Source organism: Trachemys scripta, chromosome 15 (assembly GCF_013100865.1).
Source record: "Trachemys scripta elegans isolate TJP31775 chromosome 15, CAS_Tse_1.0, whole genome shotgun sequence".
Lineage (NCBI taxonomy): Eukaryota > Metazoa > Chordata > Testudines > Emydidae > Trachemys > Trachemys scripta.
In genome coordinates, this window is record NC_048312.1 from 8725952 (window position 1) to 8751500 (window position 25549).

The window sequence follows — 25549 nt, forward strand, 5'->3', positions numbered from 1 at the left end:
TATAGAGATGGGCATGAAAGTAGAGGCCCCCCCCCCCCAGCAGTTTCACCCAGATAAACATAGTCTTCTTCATTTTGTGCATTAAGCTGTTGTGCTGGGTTAAGCAGCTGCTGTGTTTCACTCCAGAAGTGGCTGCATTCCAATGGCAGCTACACGATCCCCGTGTACAGTATACCATCTATATTTATGTCTTATATAGTGTCTGTCACCATGGCATCTAAGCACTGATATATCATTTGATAGACAAATTGATACACTGCTTTGGGATCTAGCAAATTGAAAGGCATTGTGCAAACGTGAGACATTGTTCTTGTCTGATGTGGCTGTCCTGTTAGAATCAGACATTCCCTCCCCCTCCCCCCAGACCCCTTGCTGTTTAAGTTATTACCCATGATTCTTTAACGTAGGCCACATGTGAATTGCTAATTACAGTGAAATCAAGAATTTAAAATAAATAAATACCAGGAAATGAACTAGAGCTGCAAAGCAAGAATTGGCAAAGGAAAATTAAAAAAAAAAAAAAAGGGGTGGGGTGGGGTGGGGTGGAGGAAGGATTTTTAAAACAAATAACAAAAATAAAAGACTAGAATAACATAAATGATTCCAAAAAATTCAGGAAGTGGAAGAAGCCAACCACCAAAACGTGCAATTCAAAAACTAAAATAAATAAACAAATTGGTTTTAGGCCACAAACTTGGACTGGCACCCGCCCCTCCAATTTCTTACCATCACTAGTGGAGTCGTTATTTAGCGAGCGTCTTTCTCGCTTCCCCTTATCGCAAGAAATTTGACGCATGATAATCACATCTATGAAGCTGGCCGCTGTCATGGTGGTCTTACCGAGTGCTCGGAGCTCCTGTTCCTGCATTGAAAAGGATTTACTTTGATTCTTTTCTCTACTGTGCTGCTCATTGACCGAGACTGCGTGCTGCTGGTCCAGGGGTGGATGATGGTGCTGGTTTTTCCCCTGTCCTCTGCTATACTGCTGGGTAGAACCTGGCCCGGAGGCTGGTAAGGGCCTGGACTCCATGGCTTTAATAGGTGATGATGACTGTTCTAGGCCTGCCCCACTGGGCAGCTTTGAGGTGAACATGTTGTTGTCAGTCTGAGGGCGTTCTACCTTGGCTTCTCGGGCCCTGGACACCTCTTTCTGTAGGAGAGCAGGGTCCATCATGGCTGCATAGCTGTCCACTCCACCGAGGGAGCAGCGCAGGGCGGATGCCGTGGGAAAGCCTGCAGAGCGGATGGGCGATGTGGTGGTGGTGGTGGAGGATCTTGAAAGCAAAAAAGAACGCAGAGATAATATGACCGTGGGGCTGAGAGACACTGCAGCTTCCCCACCCCCACAGGAACTAGGCTGTTTGCTCCTGTCAAATCCAGTAACTCTACAGAGGTATTAGCTACAGTACATGTTACTCGGAGGTTAATGGATCCAATGCCAAACTATGCGAAACAGACACAGGAGAAGGTCACAATGCGTCTTCCTTGGAAAACTAAACGAACGGGGCCTGACTCTGGTCCTATTTACACCAGTTTGGACTTCAGCAGAGTTACTCCTCATCTGCACCGACGGAAGTGAGCGGAGAATCCTGCCCAAGTTCCATTTAACCAGTGTGTTTGATTCCCCATTTATAACTTTGGCATGAGACTGCACTGGGGTAAGAAAGGCCCAGGCAGAGTGTGGCAGAATACCAGAGAGCAAGAGGAATCAGATCATTTCTGGCTTCCTGCTGAAGTTGGGGCAAAGAGCAAGCTGGAAACCCCACCAGTGACATATGTATTTCCGCAGCTTGTTTGCTGCAAAAGGGGCTGGCCAGTTGGAGTGACCAAAATAATGGGCTAAATTCCGGACCCCTTACTTCAAGAAGCTGAAGAAAGCTTCTCACTGAGGCAAGGGCTGGAGCACGGGCTGAGTAAGAACATCTGGATTTGGCCCAGAGCGGACAGCCCACGACCATCCCCCCGTTTGCTCCCTGGGAGCAGCTCCCAGCAAAAGCCATTTGAAAAGGAAAAGACCCTGTTCAAAATCAGCCAGCCCACCACAGGCCTGCTGCTAAGGCCTGCTCCCATTGAAATCAATGACCAAAAAACACCTGTGGCCATCAATGGTGCAGGATTAGATCCTTAACAACCCAGAGCCCTCCACCCACCGAGGGCAGGAGCGCAGCGAGCCGCAAAGCCCATACACACCGCAGAACCGACGGGGTGAGGCTCTCCGACGAGGTGACCTTCATGCCCGTGTTGTGCAGCACGCTGGGGCGCTGCTGGACGGTCTCGTGGGTGCGGGGCGAGGCGGGAGAGTGCTGGTGGCTGTGAGAATGAGTGGCTGAACGGCTGCTGCTTTGCTCGGTCCCTGTAAGAAAATGCAGCAAACAATCAGAGCTGGAAACCAGCATGGAAAACCAAGGGGCAAGTGACAGCGAGATGGGGAGGAAGAGAGAGCTCTGCATAAACCTTACAGAACTGTCCCCAGCCCCGCCCCACCCCCCAAAAGGCTCTGCTCACCAGTGGAACCATTGCTATCCACAAGCTGTATGGACCGGGTTCCTCCAAGCCTACCTGGTCTCCAGATGGGCGCATGCTCCACAGTGGTGGCTGCTAGGAAGGATTTCTCGCGCTCCCTCTCGCGCTCCCGATCTCGTTCGGACGCCGATGCTCCTGTCTGTTTGGTCATGTGCGTGGGGCCTCCTGGAATTCAAAGGCAGCCAGTGACGGGGGCCCTGCGAGCGGAATTCTGGTGCAACCTCCACTCTCGCGAGTGTTGCAGCTACAGGATCTCCGCACGAGCTTCCTAAACCAGATCCTGGCAGATAAGCAAAGACCAGGGCCTGATACCACTTACACCGGGGTAACGCCGGGGCAACCATCGGGGCACGAGTATCTGTATTAACTGCACATTTTGATCTGTACCCAAAATGGGACAGATGCGCTTGACTTCTAAGACGGTGTGTTCGACTGACAAAAGGGATCAGATGGTTTCAACGCCCTCACCTATGGGGAGACAGCGCCACTAGGCCAGTGATTACAACCCACTGAGACTGAATGGGCCCACCTGCCCACTGTGGGGGCATTCTCCTGCATAGGCCCTGCTGGATAGAGACAGGGGTAAACACTCTCAGGGTATGTCTGCACTAGAGCTGAAAGGAGCTGGGGTCGGGAGACATCCCAGCCCTAAGTCTGATTGAGCTAACGTGCTAAAAACGGGAATGCAACTGTGGTGTCACGAGCAGTGGGCGGGGCTAGCCACCCCAAGGACGATCCCGTCCAAGATCCTAGGGAACTAGCCCCTCCTGCCGTTCATAAAGCCCCGGCGATTCTTCTCTACCCAGCACAAGCCGAACTAGCACGCTATGTCCTTGTTTCTCTAATGTTTTGTTCCCCAGAGCTAAAGAAAACACTTCAACAAGGGATCTCTGGTTACAGACTCCCAAAGGAAGGAAATGCAGGTGTTGGGCCTGCAGGGCACCGATTGGTACATACGGCTCCCACCGAAGGATCACATGATTCTCCTTGAGACAAGTGAGGCAAGAGGGCCAAGACCGGGGTAGCTCTTTCTAAGAGCACCCGGAGGGGGACAAAGGGGCAGCTAGCCTCAGAACCCATAACCACCACAGTCCCACAGAAATCACTGGCGTTCTTCCATGGGAAACTCTTGTCCTCACATTCCCATTGGTCTGGGCTTCAGTTGTGAACATTTTGGGGGAGGGGAAAACATCTCGCCCAGCTGCAAGCCTGCATCAGGTGCTGAATAAATAACAATGCAGAGAGCTGACGGGCCCAAACTGCCAGAGCAGGTCAAGTTCTAGCAGTGTTACAAGCCAATGATCATCGGCTGCACCTGCAGACAAGAACAGTCCTTCCAGCCTCAGAGCCCTCCATAAAAGAGAGAAACAACCCTACTGATCAGCTCCCCGGCTCGGGGTCCCCCATCGGCCCCGCCCATAGCCCCAGCTCCGGGCCCCCTGCTGGCCCCAACTCTAACCCCAGCTCGGGTTAAGCCCAGGGAAGAGGGACTGGTAGGTAGTGATCAGACAAGAGTAGGAGCATGACTCTGCTGTGCTCTACACCTGGGTCTGGATTGGCCTTGGACAAGTTATGTCTCTCTGTGCCTCAGTTTACCAGCTCCCTTCCCCTCTTGGTTTAATTTGTGCACCTCAAGCGCCTGAAGATCCTTGGATGGGAAGTACTATCAGTGTGGTAAGAGCTGTGGGGACTACGAATTCCGGGTGCAGGACAAACCAGCACGCCAGGCTCACCATACCGAAATCCTGGAGCAATGGGCGTTCCTGGGAAACCTCAAACACACACATGCGGCGGGGGTTCGGTTTGTCCACATGCCCACCCAGGCAGATTATCAGGTGGCAATTCAAACCCGCGGGTTTTACCTGGGGAGAGCGGGGAGCTGCTGTGCCGGCTGCTAAATGTCTGGGGGGCGCTGGGGATGTACGTGATTCGGTCCATCGAGGCGGCAGAGGTGCCTGGTGTGGGGGGCACGAGGACGGGCAGGTGCGGCACTTGGGACAGGTCGATGATCCCTGGAGAGAGAACCGAAAGGACTGTCAGGATGACGATCCAGCCCACGCTCCACACAAGGCAGTGCGGAGAGTGATGCTGGTAGGAAAGCCCTGGGAATTGGGACAGCACACAAACACACATACCCCTGGCAACTGGGAAGGGGACACTAGCCAGAGAACAATCTGATTGTCTAGGGCTAGCTGCGTAATTTAAAAGCGGTTTCCCGCTCTGTGGCGAACCCCTCTGGTGATGGATTGTTAAAAGAGGAAGCATTGAAAAATTAGGATCTACTTCTCACCATTGATACTCTTGGGGTTATCATTTATTATTTCTACCTAGGAGCCCCAGTCATGGACCAGGACCCCACAGTGCTAGGTGCTGGACAAACACAGAGCACAAAGATGGTAAGCTGCCTGGAGCAGGGACTATCAGAGGCGAAATCCACCCCGGTGCAGAGGCCCAGCTGAAGGCCCAAGCACCACGTAATTCCCAGTTCAGGCCCATCTTTCACAGGGGGAATTTCACCCTTGGTTTACTTAATGCCTTCCACTCAGCTCGGACAGTGAGAGCGGAGGAGTCGGCGTGGCTTTCTTTTGAACGGCGGGGTCCAGGCACTGCTCTGGGGGTTCTAACTCCACAGGGTGGGACACTCCGCCCACCCCCCACATGGCATTCACTGAAATGAACCCAACAGGGACTGGTAAGCTCTGGAACAGGCTTCCAAGGGAGCTTGTGGAATTCCTGTCATTGGAGGTTTATACAAACATCTGTCAGGGATGGTTTAGGTAGACCTGGTCCTGCCTCGGTGCAGGGGGCTGGGCTAGATGGCCTCTCAAGATCCCTTCCAGCCCTACGTACACCCCGTTCTGTACGTGCCGGGGTACGAGAAAGGGCAGAGTCCGAGCCTGAACTGAGAATTCTCTCACTTGGGGGGCACTTGACTGGGGTCATTCGCTCAGATCGCTGTGTTCTGCAGGTGCGAATAGCACAAGCTACGTACAAATTTTAGTTCTGGAGTCAGAGGGGACCCCCAGATTCCCTGCGGGTGGGATTTTAGCTGGAGGGAGACTCAGCAGCATCCCAGAGTCAGCTCTGAGGACAGAGGCCTACTCAGCACAATGAGATGAGAAAGTCCCCCTGGGTCTTTTCTGAGAGATGCTCATTTGCTTTATCCCCCAAATCATACCCAGCTTTTAAATCTCAGGATATACACTGTGCTAGAAGGGCCCAGTTCAGCACAGTTCACTGGAGATACTGTCTATAAAGACCAGTACAAATGGGCCACTTTTGCCCAGCGATGGGAAGGCGGAGATCAATTTGCATCGAGTGAGAATATGATTACAGCCAATGTAGACTCAAAGACCCATCAGCGCAATAGCATAAATGCTATTTTACAGGGCTACGGACCCCACTGTCGACGGGAACATGTTCTGAAGAGCTGGAAAGCTACAGATCAGCTACTCGGCTGTTTGAGAAGATGCAGCCATGTTACACCCACACTCACAGAGCAAGCTTCTCTCATTGTTAACAACCACACTTCTCACTCACACAGCATTTTTTAATCTTGAAAGAGCTTTGCAAATACCATGAGCCAGATTGTGGAGTCCTTCCTTGAAGTCCATGGGACTACTCAAGTGCTCTCGGTGGAGAGAAAAGGCGCCATTATCCAGCCCCTCACTAATTCATCCTTCTGCCTTAGCCTACGCTTTCCTGAGCTAGTTTCCAGGGTACCCACTCAGATCACGTTCTACAGGCGCCAGCTTTCTACTGTACCTCTCTTTCAATGTTACACTCTTGGTTTCTCACCTCCTCCAGTCTGTAAGGTTTCATTGGCACCTGAAATTTCTGCCATTTACCCTGAATCTGGCCCCACTGCTGGGGGATGGTGAACGGACAGCAGGGCCAGGGACAGGTTAGTGCACAGCCATGTATTACTAACAGAAAGTAAAGAGGTCAAAGAACAAGAGCAACTTCTAGAGCAGCTCCCAGCCCAAGGGATCCCAAAGCGATGTCCTCTATGCGTACAGAATCACTTCGCCCACCACTGAACGTCAGTCTCTTTTCGGGGTGGCAGCTTTTTAACAGCCTGCAACAACCGCATAGGGCAGGAAGTGGAGGTCAACAATGTATTCAGTTTGGAGGGGGATTGAGGGGGGCTGAATCTGGCTAGGACACGCCATGCCTGAGAACAAACCCAACCAACCAAACGATCCTGACTAGCCACACGCTGACTGGGAGCCCAGGGTTGTTTTGTCTGGAGGAGGGCGCAGAAGCAGCAGCTCAGAGCCCCTAGTGCCACACTGGGGCACTGCCCCCAGAATTGGATCCCATCTCCCTGCCCGGGTTGAGAGACTCAGGTTTGCAGTGGCTCTCTAAAAACAGCTGTATAGACAGCGCTTTGAAGCCGCAGCTGGGCTCTGATGCCCACTCCCGCCTCTTGGCTTCAGCACCCCAGCTCCAGTCTGAGCCCCGGCGTCCAAGTGCCATCTCTCCAGCAATTCTGAGAGTACAGCAGCAGCCTCCACAAGTCCGAGTGTGTCGATACAGGCTCGGAGGCTCACTGCCACGGGCTTCGCAGATATACCCCGAGGGGCTCTTATCCAAGCACTGGTCAGGCCTGGCCCTCTTTAACTTGCGAGAGCTGATCAAACTCCAGCCCAAGGTCACGTGGCTGCCCCTGAAGCAGCCTTGAGAAACCAAACGCGCTATCAAGACTGACAAAAACTAACCGCCTTTGCACAGATGGCTCAGGAACCGCTCAACCGGCCGAAGCCAAGATGCTCCTGCCCCCGGCGCCGCAGACCAATGTGCATGCCGCATGGGTACTGCTGTTGTGATCTCCACCACGGGAGCCCTGCTGGGCGTTACGCTAGGGGCCTGGGGTCAGAACGACAGCCCTATGCCTTTCAAGAAGAAAAAATGCCACCTAAAAACCACAGACAGCTTCATACTTCGAGGACCTGCAGCATAGTTGAGAGCCAGCGAGGGTTCTCGGGGCGAAAGTCCGCGCAGCATGTCCGCCCTCTGAGCCATGGCCGTGGCGGCGGCGTTCTGGTGCATCTGCTGGGAGGTGATGTAGTCATTGATGATGGTCTGCCTGTTCTCCATGGCGGCAGTGTCTGGATACCCTCTGATGAGGTATGGAGGGTAGAGATGGGGGTACGTCGGGCTTGGAGTGAGATGCCTGGGCAAGTAGTAAGCAGCAGCTAAAAGAGAAGATTCAGACCAGTCAGTGTCTCATGCAGTACGGTCCTACAAGAGGGCGGCAGAGTCTGACTCATGAAAACTGCAGCGCTCAAGAGCATCAGCTGGGACGTGGGATAATTTAGGAACAGCCAAGGCCCAAATCAGTGAGCACCAGGAACCCTCCATCGGGCTGGGGAGGCCCATGCAACACACCAGAGACCTCAGCCCCCATGGGCACGAGGGTGGAGGAAGCTGGCTTTTTGCTGTCTCAGGGCCTTCATCTGCCAACTGTGCACTGGAGCAGTGTCAGTGTAAGGACAGAACTGAGTCAGAGAAGAGCTCAGCCGAGACGCGGCTTTAAGCCAAAGAGTTACTCAACAGTCAAGGCAGCGCTGCTTTAAAAGCCTGTTTCCATTGCTCATTGTGAAACGGAACGTCACCCGCCAGCCAGCGGCTTGTCACGCAGCTTAGAAAAGAAAAGGCCCCATTCTGTTCTCAGCTATGCTACATTCATAGCAATGGAGCCCAAGCCAGATTTTTTGCCCAGCTGACCAGGGGCTGCTCCTGCCAAGTGCCCCCAAATAAAGGCGTACCTGCTTCCAGTTGAATTCCCCTGGGAATTGCAGCGGGGTCAAAGGCCAATGGAATGTGTCCTCTGTACAAATCGACACCACTCATTCCCCGGAGTAAATGTTCGTAGGGGGAGATGGGATGGTGATGGTCCGATAGAGTAGCGTGAGGAGACTTGGAATTGGTGATATCTCTTGTCGTGGGGGTGATCTTTCTGTCCTGGGACACCGGCTTCCCAGCCGTGATGCTCCCTGCAGAAGCAAAAGAACGGAGTCAGAAGAGTCCAGATTGAAAACACTCGCAGCCAAGCGCTGCTCTCAGAGGGGCATGCCCCCCACTGCCTTACTGGTTCTGGCATGTACACTGAGCTTCGTCAAATCAAGGAGTGTTTCTCTGTTTAAACCTACCGGGCCCATTCTGCTCTCAGGGTCACAGTGGCGACTGCCATTGCCTTCAGTGGAGGCTGCCATCGTTTACCTGGGGTCAGAATCTGGCTGGCGGCATGTGGCCACAGGTGCGATTTCCGAAAGCATCTTTGTGACTAGGTAGGAGGACGAGGGTCCCACTGAAAGCCAGCTGCACCTGACTCTAAGAGTTCTGCTCTCCCCGTTCTGCCCATGGCAAGTGTGTTCCTAAGTCAAAACCCCACCCTTTCGTTTTGCCTTTCGAATTGTGGGGCCCAACACTCGGGAGCCAAACGCGGCACAAGAGGTAACGAGTCAGAGCAGATCTCCTTGGCAATGTCGGTGAGAGCAAAGGCTGCTGCTTCTACAAAGAGAGCGAGACGCTCCCCCCGGGTAACGCTTTTGGGGCTAAATTCACCCTTGGGATAAGGGAGTGCGACTACAATGGCTATAATGAAAATGGGAGTCATCTTCCACTGACATCAGTGGAGTTACCCTCATTGACGGCAGTGACATATTTGCCTGTTCGCCTTCAAAACACTCTAGGAACAATGATTAATCCCCAGCATCCAGGAGAGGAAAGCCAATAAGCATCCCTGTTATTACAGCTAGGAGAAGAGAGGGTGAGGGCTTGCCCAAGATCAATGCCAGAGCCAGGATTCGAGCTGAAGAGTTTCTGGCTCCCTGGCCTGGGCTCAGCCGCTCTCTCTCTAAGGACATACCCATGAGAAACGTTTCAGAGACAACCACACAAGCAAATCTTCACAATCCAACTGACCCTCCAGCCCACAGGGTCTTATCTTCTCCCACTTCCGCACCAAGCTCTCCAGAATGTTGCCCTGCCAGGTCCCTGGTTTGGTTCCTAAACGAAAGCCAGTTTTGCCCTGAATGGATCTCACGTTTGCCCTCACAAAGATCTTCACTTAGCCTCACCAAGGGGCCAGGGACATCTGACAAACATGCTCTCCTGATGCAGTCCAACGAACCTGACCCGAGTGGATGGAAGCGAGACCCTGCTGCCATAGCCCTGTCTGAACACTCTGCCGGCAGCAGAGAGGTTAACGTTACCAGAGAGGAAAAAAAAGTGACCCTGGAAACTCAAAATAAACATGATGAAATAGGGCCCAGATGGTTCTGACAGCAGCCGTCCTCCTGTGCTCACCAGGAGCTGTAAACACTTTCATAATACATGGAGAAGCAGCTGGAATAATGTCAAGCTTCTCTCGCATCCCTATTAACTCAGCGCTGGCACTCTGGTGCTCGCCCTCTGTACAGGGTGAATATCACCAGGCTAGCTAATTAGTAACAACAAGCCCTGATTCTAAGAGTTACGCTCAGCTCATCCGTTCTGGGGAGGGAAACATACCATGTGAGCCCAGGATCCAATCAAAACAGCTTGAATGTCAAATTCTTGCAACAAACCACTCACAAACAAGCCACAGACCCTGAACTATTCAGAGACATGAGCCCGTGCGTCATTTCCCAACAACAAATAAATGCGAGAAAAGCTGCGATCCGTTTGCAGACAGGCAACGAACCGAAATTCCACAAATCGAGGATTCTTTAGGGATGACTCAACCAGCTCTGGTTCAGACAACGAAGCTAAGTTGCTCAATTTCACTGTCTCGTTCTTATGCACTAGCCTCGTTCAGTGACGTTTGGGTTTCCAGCCTTGCAGGGACTGGTTAAATCCTCTCGCAAAACTGTTTTCATTGATGCAAAAATAACCCTGGAAACGTTTCAGGTTTGAATCGCCACTCCTTCAGTTTGAACAAAGTCTCAGCTACTTGGCAGGGCCCTGTACCTCAAACCTGTTAGAGGTGCAGAGGGATGCACTAAGCGACCCATAACAGCTCCTTCCAACCCAGAAAAATGATGCTATGATTTACCCTTGCAGACCCCCTATCGTGTCGTTCCTGCACACGCAGGCACCCTGTCATCTGCAGACACACAGAATGACGCCTCTATGCTGGAATTTAATAGAAATATTCAACTCTTTCTTGGGAAACCTCCAGCCCCTCTGTGTGTAGCCTCCCCAACACCAGTGCTGCACGTTGGCCACATGTATGAATCACAAAGAAGCCAGGCAGCCAAAGGGCATTTTTCTGAAATGAGGCATCTTGCTCCACTTTAGCAAACAATCAGTCTCTAGGGCCTGTGGTGGTGAAGGCCCTATGACTAGATTGATCACACAGGCAGACAGACGGAGAAGTGTCCCCCACTTACAACTGCACGACTTGTAGCCTGCTAGAGAACAGCAAGCATGTGTGGGGCTCGTGTTGCTTGGAGACGCTGAAGGCTAGGGCGTTGGTTCTCAGCGAGGAGGGAATGACTGATTTCCCATGTTCACGTATTGGTCAAAGGGAAATCCCATCGGATGAGCACTTTGGCTTACGTTTTCAAGAGCGACTAGTGATCTTGGGTGCCCAACATGGGCTTGATCTCTACAAAGTCAGGCCCCTTTAAGGTTTCTCATGGTGAACACTTTAAACCCACCAGCCCCTTTTGAAAGGTGACAACAGTCTAAGTACACTCTGTCCCTGGGCCCCCACAGGTGGCTCTCAAGAGGAAGAACGTAAGGGATGGAACATGGCCTTATCTGCTTGGGCCCACCAGGCTCCTTTTCCACCCCATGTGTTTGGGGCGAGGATTGTTATTTTTGGTAATAGTGTTGGGGGTGCAGGGTGAGATCAAGGGGACCTTTTGCCCTGGTTCTATTGGTTATTGCGTGGGGTGGCTATTGGTTATTGGTTTGCCCTGGGTCTATTGGTCATTGCGTGGGGTGGCTATTGGTTATTGGTTTGCCCTGGGTCTATTGGTCGTTGGGTGGGGTGGCTATTGGTTTGCCCTGAGTCTACTGGTCGTTGAGTGGGGTGGCTATTGGTTTGCCCTGGGTCTATTGGTTGTTGGGTGGGGTGGCTTTTCGAAAATTCTTCTTCTCTATTAAGGATCATAGGCACGGTCACCCATGGCTCTCTTTGGTCACCCCTCTCTCGTTCGACCCTCAGAGGAAGCATGAGGATGCAGGGACTGCACTAACACTCTTGGACGCAGACTGCGGTTTTCCGAACTGCAAATGTAGTTTGGGTCACTGGCACAGTCGCAGTCAGGATGAGATTTATCTTGCTCCGCCTGATGATTCACGATCCCTGAGGCTCTGGCTGGATCTAGGGGAAAGCGCTGCTGGAGCGGACGCTGTCTGTTACAATAAATGCGCTCTATGCATATGTGCTCGTGTTTCACCAAGCAACCAAGAGTTAACAGGACGAAAGGAAACAGGCATTTGCTGGACTGAAGAGCAATACTATCAGCCAGGCTGCGAGTCATTCTGGCTACGTCTGTGCTCTGGATTGCTAGATTTGCACTGTGCCAAATTCTGCCTGACCGAGCAACCTTGCTGGCTTTTGAATGTGGCCTCCGAGAGCAGCTATGGCAGCACAATCCCAGTGCTCTGCCAGGCCGGGGTCTTCTTGCTCGCAGGCTGCTGGTGAGCGGCCCAAGTGATTTCTACGCCTGCAGGTGGAACTGCGCCCCCTGCTGGAAACACACAAGCATTCTGAGGCAGCAAAACTTTTGCATCTCCCAAAGGGATGTCAGGTCTCAACAACCCAACTGGACTGTCTCCGTCTGCTGGCTAGCAGGGATTATACCCAACTACAGCCAAAGCCCTCAGATGCTATGGTGATGGATGAGGTATAAATGCAGAGCTGGGTAGACAAACACACTTGCACAGAAGCGAGGGGAGAAAATAACCTCCCTCCCCCCAATTTTCCATGTTACTTAGCACTGAGCTTTCTCCCACACCATTAAAACATGGGCGTTCTAGATCAAAGCCTGCGTACAGAGTAGACGCCTCCCCTGCAGCACGGCTTTCAGAATCACACAGGGCCAAATCTCCGTCTCAGCGATTCCAGTGTCAATCTGGAGCCATCTCCATTGGCTTCCAAGAGATATTCCAGATTTACACCACAACATTTGGTCCACGGCAACTACCCACATTTCCCTCTGGCGTTTGTGAGGGGGCGAGGGTGGGAACCCGGCCAACGCCCTGTATGCTCCAATCCTAGCATTTCCTAAAAGCCCTAAGTGTCCCCAGCACATTAGGGGTCTGCTAGAGAACAAGAGTTACCTTCATGCTGCCTTGGGGTCGACTCCCTTGTGGATACCGGAGAACCTCGATGCAGATGGCTGCTAAACGCTGCCCCGTGGTCCTCGTAGGTAAGCGGGCTACGGCGAGGCTTTCCGGGCTCAGGGACAATCACGGGGGCTCCCCTGGTAATTGAACCTCCGGAGTTTGTAACTGGGCTAGGCCTGCTTTTCAGGCTCTCCTCGTAACAAACTCTTTCCAGAGTCCTTGGGTCTTGCATGACATCCAGCGAGTGAACAGAGTGAAAAGTCCTCCCTGGGCTCCCGATGATCGACAGGACATCATGCTTTTTGGCACTTACTGAAGAAGAGTTGCTGTCGTATTTCAGTGGGGTACCCTGGGGAAACAAGGCAGCGAAGAGGGCATCAGAGTGGGGAAGGGAACGCAACGGGGCAGAATCAGTGAAGATCTCAGTTTGCTCTTTTAGGTTGTCACTCACACGCCGTGCTCAGGTGACTTGGGAACAGAAGTCCCACTGAAAATCAACAGCACTAATACTGTACACAGATCTGCAGCGGTGAGACTCAGAACTAGGAGGCAATGCTATTCCACTGGAACAGGTAAGGGTGAGTGGAGACTCCTATTCCCATGGGAATCAACCGTCTCCAGGAGCGACAGCCCAACAGAACATGGCATGTAAATGCACATTCCCCACTGTGACACCAGGAAGGTGAATCACCATCAATGAGTGTCTATATCCACTGCGCTTCTCCCACACACCCCAGAGAAATACGATACAATCAACAGTCATGAGTATTCTAAACAGCTGCTATCGAAACACTCCATGTACGGTGCGAGTCCAAGCCACGAGACGTGCCCCAAGCACTTGTTCCTCAATTCCTAAAGCCGGCCCTGCTGGAGGTGACAGACCCTGCTCCTAGCGACACCTACATAATCCAGAGTCACTCCGACTGACTTCAGTGAGTTTACTTTGGGTTTATACCTGTGTAACTGACAACACAGGACCCAAGAAGTTTACATGGGGTGGGTGGGTGTCTCAGAAAGGTGGTTAGAAAGGGGCACTCTTCATTAGAGAGAGGCCAAAATTGGCATAATTCATCTCATCCCACCACCCCAATATTTCATGGCGGGGGGGGGGAGGAGGAAGGAGGAGATTAAGGAGGTGTCATTTAGACAGAAGGCCCCTTGTTTTACAAAAAAAGAACTTGATCAATGACATTTTTGCAAAAGCACAACCCATTCCACTTCTTTCCACCTCTGCTCCCAGGGTACGTCTCTACATCGGGCCAGCCTAGCTGAGCCAGCTGGAATCTAGCTAGCATGGCTAACAATAGCAGCCAAGACAGCGCAGCGTGGGCACCACACAAGGCTAGTGAGCCGAGTGCCTATCAGGGTCTGTGCTGGGCTTGTACTGGCTTCACTGCAACTGTGACCTGCACTAGCTGGGTTCAAGCTAGCCCGGGTCAGTTAGCCCAGGCAGCTTTGCTGCGCAGACAGACCCTTAGTTTAACTAACTAAGTTCGCCAGGAACAGGGCCGGCTCTGGCTTTTTTGCCGCCCCAGGCAAAAAAGCCGCTGGCCGCCCCCCCGCCCCTGCAGGGGGGGGGGGGAGGGCGGCCGGAGCCCCGGGGGGAGGGCGGCGAGCCCGGCCATGGCCCTGCTCTCCCTGGGGGCTGGAGCGCCGCACCGCGCCGCCCCCCTCCAGGTGCCGCCCCAAGCACAAGCTTGGTGGGCTGGTGCCTGGAGCCGGCCCTGGCCAGGAGTCTACACAAGTAACAAGGCCCAATTAGTTCGGAGGTTACACTCATACCCCAGGTACTAAAAGATTCAGGCGGGCAATAAGTGAAAGAATCACTCGCAATGTTTGCTAGGACTTAAAATATGCTCTGGACGACAAACCCCATGCAGAATTGCTCTGACAGGGTACCCATGAAGGGGCTGGACATGCAGCCCCCTGGAGATCTTTTCAAGCTCTGTGACTCCCCATGTGTGCACTGCGCCCCTCTGGGGAAAGAGGGCCAAGTACATGCCAAACTTTAACGTATTTCAAAACAGGGGCCAAAGTTCTACAGGAGACACCCCCATGGAGACCTCTCTTTGGCCCAGTTCTCCGGTGCTTGGGTGCCTTCATCCACCTGGCGCCGTACTGACCCCCTTGACCTCATGCAAACTAACCTGCCCCTCCCCCAAGGAACGCACCTGTGTGATGGATCCTTCCTTCAGAGGCCTTGCTGCCACCGGGATGTCAGGCGTGCGCCTTAACTCTTCCCTGGGAATCTCGTGGATCGATCTTCCCGCTTCCTTCACGGTGGCAACGAGGCCTTCGTGAGCTGCTTTCATTTTCAAGGGAGCGAGGCCCTCGTGAGGCCTGACTTTGTAAGTGTCGGATAAGTCCCTTGGGGGAGTGTTTTCCCTCTTGAGCTGTTTGGCTTCTCTTCTGAGGTAGTCCTCGTGGCCCTCCACGTAGGATCGTGGGATTCCTGCAACCCCCCAAGAAGGTAATGCACCAATGTGAGTCTCCAAAGAAGCAGGTCATGCAAACTGAATGATGTACTTACGGCCTCTATACAGGCTGTGGGCAATGGGGGTTTGATGGAGTTCACATGCAAGGCCACTACAGAGCCTGGGCAACCCAACTGGTTCTGCAAAGCCCCAACTGCCTCGCCATATGGGGTCGTAAAGACCAAGAGTGGGATTTTTCAGAAATGCTCTGCGTTGGCTCAGCTCTGCTCTCAGTGAGCTCCCCAATGGGAATTTTACCAGTGACTTAAACAAGAGCAGAGTGAGGCCAAATGTCAACGTCTCACTTCTGAAAATCTCACCCTCGCCAAGAAGCAGATATGATGATGATGAATACCTAGCTCTTACCTATCCCTTTGCATCATTTGATCTCAAAACACTTGACAAAGGAGGTCAGGATCATTATCCCCATTTTACAGATGAGGAAAACTGAGTCCCAGAGCAGGGAAGTAACTTGCCCATAGTCACCCAGCAGGCCAGTGGCAGAGCTGGAAGTAGACCTCAAGTCCCCTGAGTCCCAGTCCAGTGTTCTACCCACTAGGAGACTCTGCTTCTCCAGTCACTGGCTAGGTCTGCAATGTGACTGCAGAACCAGTGGGACAACTCAGACCTTAGTTCCTTCCACACTAATTGCATCCAGGGTTAATGGATAGTGCTGAGTTGCACATGAGGAAATGGCCTATCTCCCCCTCCCCCCCCCACATATACTTCCTGATCTGGATATTTGCCAGTATTACCTTGTGTAATTGAGCCCCGGATATGATGCTGCTCCTTTAAGTTATGGGGACTGTGTCTGTCGGGGGGGATCGCTCGACCCATTAGACCTAGAACAGGCCAAAGAGAACAGTCAGAAGGTAGCAAGACTGCTGACATTTTCATTATATCTTAAAGGAACACTGACAAGCGAGAAATCACCTAATTTTTAAAAGTTTTCTCCAGTAATAGCACCACCTGGGATTAATACAAAAATGCTTTCTAAATAGCTAGTTTACTTTTCTCCTTTTGAACTGCTTGTTTACTTCTTGTACTTTGGGGACCAAAAGGTCAGACTGGTCAGTTTCCCTTTGTTTCTAGTCAGTTTCACTTTCTTGTTTTCCTACTATTGCTGTCCTGTTTGGATTCAAAATGCTGCAAGGGAAAGTTTCAGGTTAAAAAAGCATTTGCAGGTCCAGAACGATCATCTTTCCTTAAAGTTTTCCCTGAGATGCATGTATGTCAGTAACGCCCAAAGAGTATGGATAGATGCCAACACCTCCAACAAAAATATGATTCATCTACCCATTAGATAGCAATTAGAGCATTGTAACTTCAAAATTGCATCGCTTCCTGCTTTATAAATCAGAAACCCACTTTGCTCCTTCCCCCGCAAAATTTCTGTGTAACTTTCCCCTGCTCTCAGTTCCATGGGGTCTAGAGAGAATGAAGATGCCACTCTTAAAATATATAAGCCCTATAGATAAACTAGATACTCGGATCCCAAATCTTACAAACGCTGTAACACTTGTAAGTAGCCCCAATGAAATCAGAGGTTTCACACGCATCGTCACTTTATTATTATGGTTATTTATTCTTTTATTACAGTAGGGCCTAGGAACCCATTGTGCTAGGTGCTGTACAAGCACACAACAAAAACACAGGCCCTGTCCCAAAGAGCTGACCATCTTATATGTGCAGAGTTAGCTGGCTCCGACGCTGGGTTCTCTTGGTAACGGGGCCAGAAAAATTTTCTACTAAATATTAGGGTTAGGGTTTGTAAAGCCTTTTTTAGGGTCTATTTTAAGCAAAGCCTTTTACAGCTAGAATTATCTGCTGAAGTCCCTTCAACAGTTACAGCTGGGACCTTCAATGGGAGATGTGTGCCTGTCAACCACTGACAATCGCAGCCTGTATCTCTAGTTTAGAGCAACTTGGCCATTTCTGTGCGGGGCACAAAGCACGGGTGTTGAGAAGGACGGATGAATTAAAAGTAATTTTTCTGGTAAGGCCTGTAAGTTCTCACTGTATTGATAGATCCAGAAGACAGCTATTGGGGGGGGAGGAGAGGTAGGTGTGTGTGTGTGTGTGTGTGTTTTTTTTTTTTTTCCTGCGGGACAGCGCATAGCACTGCGCATCTCCTCCAAAGCAGGCTGCTGCCACTTCTCCTGCTCTCAGGAGACGGGGAGAGTTCTCAGAATTGGAAAGCTGCCGCACACTTGCTGCCCCGGTGTTTGACTCCTGACATGGCACGACTGAAAGATTCCCCCAAACCCACCTTCAATACTCGTGGACGACAGATCGCGCGCCGGCAAACCCCGGCTGATCCTCCCCTCCATCATATCGTAGGTCCGTTTGGTACCAGTGGTCTCATGAGAAGCGCCAGCGCTTCTGCTATCCTCCTTGGGGCACTGGGAAGCACCGACTCCACCTAGGAAATAAAAGGAGATGAAGAAACAGTAGCAGCATGAAGAAGGGGGAGTGAGCGAGCGAGGTTGTTTACTGTCATTCGCACGTCCACTAAAGGCTCGCTCCCATAGGCGCGAGTCCCGCAATTCAGCTTGCACTCAGCAAGCTTTGTCGGCATTACACCATGCTGCTGGGTTCCAGGAAATTCAGCCTCTCTCCCCCCTCCCTGCCCGCCTCAGATTCCAAATTCCATGGCCTCATGTTTGGGCAAGAGCATCCGTCTTTTCCACTATCCAGACACAGCCTGTGAGACGATAGGGAGCGAATTCAGCTCTGGTGTAAGCAGCTGAAACTCCCACTGAAATTAGCCCTGTGGCGCTGTTTCCTGAATACACCTACTGCTTGTGATCTTGTCCAGTCTCCCTAGCAGACACTTGGAGACATTCCCCAGATGAGAAAAGCAGGCAAAGGGGAAGAAGCAAAGCAGAAAAACCTTTAACATCAAAACTAGCATAAAGAACACTCGCGTTATTCTAATCAGAAGCAAGAGATGGACAAACCACTTAAAGACAAAGGAGGATGTGAAAAATCCAATGCACCATAACAGAGGCTGGTGGAGAAAGTACAGTATCAAGCTACAGAACTAAATTAAGCCTCAAATACTAGTTCCTCTTCCAATGTAAAATAGATTTTCACGCAGAACTATGGAAATTCAAGATAGGCAAGACCTATTGGGCTATTAAACCCATCTCCCTGCCAATGCAGTACTGCCTACTACAGCTCTGTTGCACCTATATTCTATATTTCCAAGTGATGGGGCTCTCCCCTTTCCCTTGGAAGTCTGTTCTACAGCCTGGAAAAAAAAAATCTATGATTCACCATTGGATTTAACATCAGCAAATCCATCCTGCTGCTACATTCTTATTTCCTGCATAATGCAGCCCACCCCATGAAATTTACAAGACAGTTTATGACACAGCTGAAAGCCCAAGGTTTATGTAACAAGCTCCAAGCTCCGCAATTGGCCTGCATAAGATATACTCATTGTCTGTTATCCCTGTACTAGTCTATCCTGCCAAGGAATGCTGGTGTCCTGATCCTCTTCTTTCTCACACACCATATCTAGGATTACACAGTTACAGAAAACACAGGAGAAGTTCAAAACATTTGTTTGGTCCCAGAGAGTTTGGGAACAAAAGTTCTCTTCTGTGAAGCCAGTAATGAATAAAATGGGATTATTACGACACAACCCCCACTATCAGTTTCTGCAATCACCATACAATCAAACCGAAAAGGGCCTGGGGAAAGATTCTGGGAAACAGAAAGTGAATCTCAGTCTCTCTCTTGGCTTCAGACTCATTCGACGTGAAAAATCAGCGGCTGATGTTTAGAAAGCAGTCAGGCATCTTGAGACACATGAAGGGGGTAATGTTGCCGCATCCTGTTATCAAGGAACATCTGTTCTAAATAGCTCTTCTGCAAAAGGAACGTCGTCCCTTTTCTCTTTGTTTCATGTGTTTTGGGGGGAGGGAATAGAGAGATTAAAAAGAAAGAAAATTGCTCAGAAAACATGTCCCTTGCTCGTAGAAGCCATTAGCAATCACATGTAGAATGAGAATAACCAATCTAGCACAATTCAGCTTGCATATGCTACAGGATTTTGTCTCATTAGAGCCCTTTTATTTGTAAGTACCCTCACGGCACTACAGAATTTGCAGGTTTTTTCCCCTGCTTGCCAGAACTCATAATCACTAACGATTTAATTTAATTTAATTTTTTTTAACTCATTCACTACTGCATTTGAAACCGTCCCAGGATTGTCTAGGGGAAAGGAGATAGGGATCAAATCATCTTGTCTTACAGGTGCGGAGAGGAGCGGAAAATCAACCAGACACACAAATCCAATTACTCTGCCCGGGCCCCTCTTACTCAATTGTTACTATTAATATGTACAGGTAGAGGGAGAGGTGGCCTAAAAATCTAATGCACAAAGAGAGGCTGGTGGAGAAAGTACAAAAGCAAATTAAATTAAGCCTCATATGCTAGCTCCTCTTCTCATCTGAAATAGATTTTCATGCAGAATCATAGAAATCAGAGATGGGCAAGACCTATTGGGTGATATAGAGAGCCCATCTCTTCGCCAATGCAGGACTGCCTGCTCAAGTATGTGCATCAGGTCTGCGCCTGGGATCGAAACAGTGAAAACTCCTGGAGGTTCGTTTCAGTTCTCACTCCCCCTGTGGCCTTGGGTGAACCAGTCAGCGCCATTGCCCCGTAGATAACCATGCTAACCTCCCTCCCCCGTATTCTTATTATTGTTTGTATTACGGTAGCGCCAAGAGGCTCCAGCCGAAATCAAGGCCTCACCCTCAGAGCACGGGACAATCCCTGCCCTGAATGGCTGTCAATCAACACAGACGAATGATGGGGTGGGAAACTGAGGCACAGAGTAATTCTGTGACTTGCTCAAGGTCATGCAGCAGGTCTGGGAATAGCATCCAGGTCTCATGAATCCAAGTTCAGAGCCCCAGACACTAGAACATGCTGCCTGCATGGGTTAGGCGTTTGAATGAATGCTCCGAGGGGTAAGAAATATCGTCATTATCGTTATACACGTAGTGTCATGTGAAGTCCATGCACAAGCAGGCCCAGCAGCCCGGGGGTTCGGTGGGAGGCCCACGTGCAGTGTGAGCCATATGGAATTTGGTTCACATCCATTCTTTGCAGTTCATTCTCTCCATTTGCTAATCCCCCCGTGTCTGATTAACAGCTCAGGCAGCTAATGCAAGGATTGGGGTTGTTTATTCTTTAAAGCAGAATTTGGCCTGGGAGAGGAGCTCTGGCTTTTCTCCCTACTGCGGCATGATTTCTAAGATCAACTGTTTGATCTGGAGTGCTGGCTAAAGAAATCCAGTTGCTCATTGCGATGACAGCTTGGAAACACTTCCGGCGTGGTTTTCTGGTAGCGATTCTGCCAACTGTCCCTGGGGCGACACCGAGCCCAGCTGGGGCAAAGTTAACAATCCAAAGGGAGAGGAATGGAGATTTGCTTTGCATGTGGTGCCCGGTGGGCGCTGCAGAAAATGCTCCTCACACCCAGCATGGGAAGGTCACTGCAGCACAAGGCTGGGTCCACAGGGGTGGCTCCAAACCTAAATTCATGAGCTGTCCATCATGGGAGGATTTTAACCCTTTTGCTGCTTGCCCAGGGCTCCACGCCTGTTAGCGGAGAAGCCGAGGGAGCTCTGGGAGGTATGGGAATTCAATCCCAGTGGGGCAGGCTCTGTTTTTGCTCTCTGAGCCACACGGATCTGTACGTTGCGTGCAGAGTGCCTGGAAATCTGTCTATCAGCATCAGAGCGGGAGCTGCTGAGTGCTGACCCCGGCGGAAAAGCTGGCCCTACTCGGGGTGTGTGGAGGGGTGCTGACCCCAAGCTGGCCCATCCTGAGCCTGTGCGCTTGACTGACCGGAGAGCCCTGCGCCGTCAGCGGACACGCCGCCACACCCCAAAGTGTGCCCCAGAAAACTGAGCAACCAGTTCTGGAATGGAACTGAGTAACAGCTTGTGGGCCAGCCTGTAGCTTGTCTTTTCAGACTCGCCCCTCCTGCTCCTGCTTCCAACACAGAGCGAGAAAGAGACCCACTCAGACACCACCCTGGAACAACCCCCTCATCCCTCCCGACAAGCACCGCCAGCAGCCCACATCAAGGAACCCTCACCTGGGGGCAGGAGAGAGCGGCAGCGTCTCCCCATGGCGGTGATGAGTGACAGAGAATGAGCCAACCCCAGGCACATTCTCTCTGGTGGCTCCTTCCTCAGCCCGAGAACGTGGCAAGTGCTCCACACTAGCTCTTCCCACTAGCAGCCAAAGCGCCACCCCCACCCCACCTCTCGACTTCGTTTTGTTGTCAGGCAGGCCGCGGTGGCAAGAGAGACGAACACTGAAGGCCGTTGCTCTGTGGAGACGGATGTGAGCTGTGGGGGTGTGACACAGCAGCAGATCTGAAAGATAGACGGCGAGGCGGGAGGGTACATCTGAGATTAGGATCTGGTCCTTAGTCATCTCTGCCTTGCACTCAGAGCAGAAGTGATGCAGCTCTGTCAGACAGTCACTCATGCTCCCCGTGCGTGTTCTGGCCAGGCACCAAAATGCTGCTGCTTCGCATCGGGCTGGGTTACTGAGCCTCCTGGACTCCAAGAGGCCAAGGGTGACAGTCGCTGTAAAGCGGCATCCTCTGCTTCCAGACTCAATGGGGCCAGGGCGTCTCTCAAGGCAGCTGCTGGGCTGCACCTGCCCAGCCCCAGAAGCATGGGGAAGAGCAGTGCGCAATGAAAGGCTGGTATGGAGGAGTCACTCGTAAGCCTCACTGGAAACAACCTCTGCTCACTACTCATGGAAGCAAACTGAGCTTCTGAGCAAACTGCCAGCTGATTTTAGGGCCAGCCCTGCCCTCCGGTGAGCAGGCGTGGGGAAGGAAGTAACAGCTGGTTACTGAGTTAACACAGAGAGCACCTCTGCACTTAAAGAAGTGCTGTGACCTATGCAGGGTTGTCGGGGATTGGCTGGAACTCCGGCACGGAATGCCTACTGGTAAGAGTTCAAAGCCCAGGAGAACGTTGTCCACTGGTGAGAGACCAAGGGGCCGCTTTACCTAGCGGTGGTATCTGAGGCAGTGTCGCCGAGCAGTGAGCGTGGGGAGCAGAGGAGAAGCTGGGCCCACCCTACTCCACCAAGTTCCAACCCAGGGCCCTTCAAAACAGGGTACCCTGGCACAGGGCTCAGGTCCCAATACCACCCCCATGCATGTTCCCTGGGTTGCTGCCTACCCTCGTCCCAGCCCCTATGGCCTCGTCTCCAGGGTTGGACGTGGCGTCCCTCTTGTGTCCCTTCTGCTCCGCCTCCAGCAGTTCCTCGGCCGGCAACAGTGAGTCGTCCCCTTCGGTTCCCAGGGACGACTGGCTTCCCGCGGTGCAGCGAGGAGGCACGAACCTGGTGGCTTCCTGGCAGGAGGCTGCTGCCCATGAGTGCTCTCCTGGGCCAGCCCAGACTGAGCTGAGTGGCTCCCTCCATTGGGAGCATGCCCAGCAGAGGTGAAGGGGTGTGGCCTCTTGGGACCCAAACTGTTCTTTAACCCTTGCTTCGCCAGCATGGGGTTGGCATTCCCCGTCACACGGGTGCGGGTTGGAAATGTTCCTTTTCTTCACACTATCAAGACAATCTTATATTTTAAGGGAGGGGAAGAGCCTCCATGCCTGTGTTGCTGTAACACCCCGGAGATTAGTCGAACAACTGGCTGGACTCCCACCACAAGCGCGGACAGCTCCTTTCAGACATGCTTCTTGGCCTGGACACCGATGCCAGCTTGGGAGCTGCCCTGCCGTAGTTTACCGACAGCACCAAACTGAACCACTGGAGCTACCTCCCTTGGCAGTGCCCCGGTAACACAAAGGGGACATTGGCAGCGATACTAGCAAGCTGGAGTTGAGAATGAAGCTTGGAGACGCGATGAGACGCAACATTGCGTCTGTGTCCTCCACGCTCTAAAGGGGGCTAGGGCTCCCCTTCCACTGGCGTGCTCTCGAGAGCAAACATGTGCAGCGCCCCATAGGAGTCACCCAGAGCAGCAACGCTTCCTCTGTCTGTTCTACACAAGCGGGTCCCACTGAGACAGCAGCCCCTGTGTGAGCCACGTCGCTGGCTGACCACGGGTGGGGGCTGAGTTTAACAACAACCAGGAGGAGGGGGCCACCAAGGAACGGGCCCATCACAGCTGTCTCTGGGGAGGCGCCTGTGTGCTTCTATGAAATAAAGAACCCCACGGCGCAAGAGATGGAGCACTTGGAGTCAAAGGAAGCAACCGGGGAGAGTGGACAAGATGGAAGCACTGGGAGAAGGGGAATACAGCTCCATCCATTCCGAGAGGGATGCACGGGGGGGACAAGGAGCGAATCTCGTTCCCTTCCAAGTGCCACTGTGCACGGGGCCCCACTTGACCTCCACGTTGCGTTCAGTTGGGGCTCACTGAACACGCTGACTCAACACCAGCGATTCCAACTGCCATTTACAGCAAGGTTTCTGTGGGTTGACGAGGAGGCCTGTGGCTTCTTACGCACGGTATGAGGATCACAAAGGGGCCGCCCTGCCGCCTAGCCATAAAAACCATCGCCAAACATGCCTGGCATCAGCACAGCTGTGTCGCATTGCCATGCTGAGCCGAGCCTCAGTGCAAGGCCCAGACGTGCTGCAGCTTGGCAACGACAGGGTTAAGCAGCAGCAACCGAGCCACTGGTGCTAAGCACAGCCTGGGGGCAAGAGGCTGCCATTCCCCTGCGCCACAGAACAGGTGAGAATACTAAGGGATCCCAGCTGAGGAGCTCCAAGCACTACATGAACGTTATCCTTAACTACGCCAGGCTCACGGCACCCTGGGAAATGGGCGTTATCCCCACTATACAGGGGGGAAACTGAGGCTCTGTGTTGTTAAGGGCCTAGTGAAGGCTGCTACAGGGGAGCCCTCCATTGGAAGGGGGCGTTGTTTAGCACCCAACTGGGAGACCTTACACTACAGTGAATCTTTCAGCTGTGTGGTGGGATGTGTGTTCGCTGGGCCCTCCCAATGACACCTGTTCCCCAGGTGCATCCTCCCAGCGCTAGGCAGGAGCCAGCACCTCGTTGCCTCTCTGGCCCGTCTCTGCCTGACTCATCCAGATGGCAATCAGCCAAACTACAGCTGCTTCCTGCGTTGGGGCGGAGCTAGAGACTCCACACACCTGCTCTCCCCTGCCTGCCCTTTGGCCCTGTGTGAGTTACCTGAGATGCCCTGGCAGGTCAGTATCAAAGCAGAGGATGGAACCAGAGTCCTGACTCCCAGCCCTGTGCTCTAACCTCTAGGCAGGACTCCGGTGGCCAAAGCCAGGGTGGCCGGGGGGGGTAGCAGGGTCTGAAGGCAGAGTTATGACATGACAAGAGATGCCCCTTTGCCCAGGCCCCAGCTGCCTGGCAGTCCCCTTAAAGCATTCTCTGCTCGACGTGGGGAGCCAGGGGTGTGATGGGGTTTGCCACCGGCCCCATGTTTCATGGAAAGGCCCCAACTCCCATGGGTCTGACCTGACACCTGCAAACCTAGCTGGAAGGGCAACCGAAGGGTCCCCATTTACTTCAGGGCTGGCAACGCTGAACAGCCCTGCTGCTGCATGCTCCCTGGCGACGTCAGCTCAGTGCAAGGTGCAGCGCCCTGACGAGGTGCTGGGATGCTGTGACACTGGGCCACAGGGCTTTCAACACTGTCACCTTGTCCCGGAGGGGGATGACCCTCCGTGCGAGAGATTTGCCCTAGGCCAGGATGGGCCTTGCTTTTACTGCTTTCCACATCTAAGGGAACGTGCACCTCAGTGCAGAGGACCTGCACAGGACCCAGTATGTGTCTGTCAGCTCTTAGCCGGGGCCTTCAGAGGTGCAATGGCCTCACGTGGGCACAGGGGAACTTAAGCCCTAGAATCTGATGCCTTCAGAGACTCCCGCGAAGGTGCAGCTTCATCCCCACTGGTGGGCACGCTGCCCTCTATCCCAGTAGCAGCGTGCACAGGCTGAGGGCACGAAGCCACCCACAACATGGTTTAATTCGACCCAGTGGGAACAAGGAGAGAAGTTACCTTCTGCGCAAGGAGAGAGGTGTCCTGCAGATGCTCTCCCCTCAGATCCACTAAACCCACTGCAAGCGTACCAGCGTGATCATTGATACACAGTAATCCCCCGGGGGCCCCAGTCAGGGCCCCATCGTGCAAGGCCCTAATGTAGACATCGGAAGAGATGCTCCCTGCCCCAGAGAGCTTACAGTCTAAATGTGCTGCCCTCCGTACACG

The 25549-nt window shown here is 52.4% G+C and overlaps 1 protein-coding gene across 11 annotated transcripts in view; it reads right to left on the bottom strand.

The window, feature by feature from the left end:
- The window catches only part of NCOR2 (nuclear receptor corepressor 2), a 391355-nt gene that overhangs the window by 17765 nt on the left and 348041 nt on the right, over positions 1 to 25549 (bottom strand). For 9 of the 11 annotated variants that reach the window (XM_034791186.1, XM_034791190.1, XM_034791189.1 and 6 more), the window contains 10 exons: positions 17554 to 17706; positions 16040 to 16126; positions 14982 to 15262; positions 12805 to 13159; positions 8295 to 8522; positions 7467 to 7721; positions 4386 to 4535; positions 2560 to 2688; positions 2191 to 2353; positions 727 to 1274 (listed from right to left, as the gene is read on the bottom strand). In XM_034791186.1, coding sequence (XP_034647077.1) covers positions 727 to 1274; positions 2191 to 2353; positions 2560 to 2688; positions 4386 to 4535; positions 7467 to 7721; positions 8295 to 8522; positions 12805 to 13159; positions 14982 to 15262; positions 16040 to 16126; positions 17554 to 17706 — 2349 coding nt within the window. The remainder of the gene's footprint in view (positions 1 to 726; positions 1275 to 2190; positions 2354 to 2559; positions 2689 to 4385; positions 4536 to 7466; positions 7722 to 8294; positions 8523 to 12804; positions 13160 to 14981; positions 15263 to 16039; positions 16127 to 17553; positions 17707 to 25549) is intronic. The other 2 variants (XM_034791187.1, XM_034791191.1) reach the window with 2 other exon arrangements.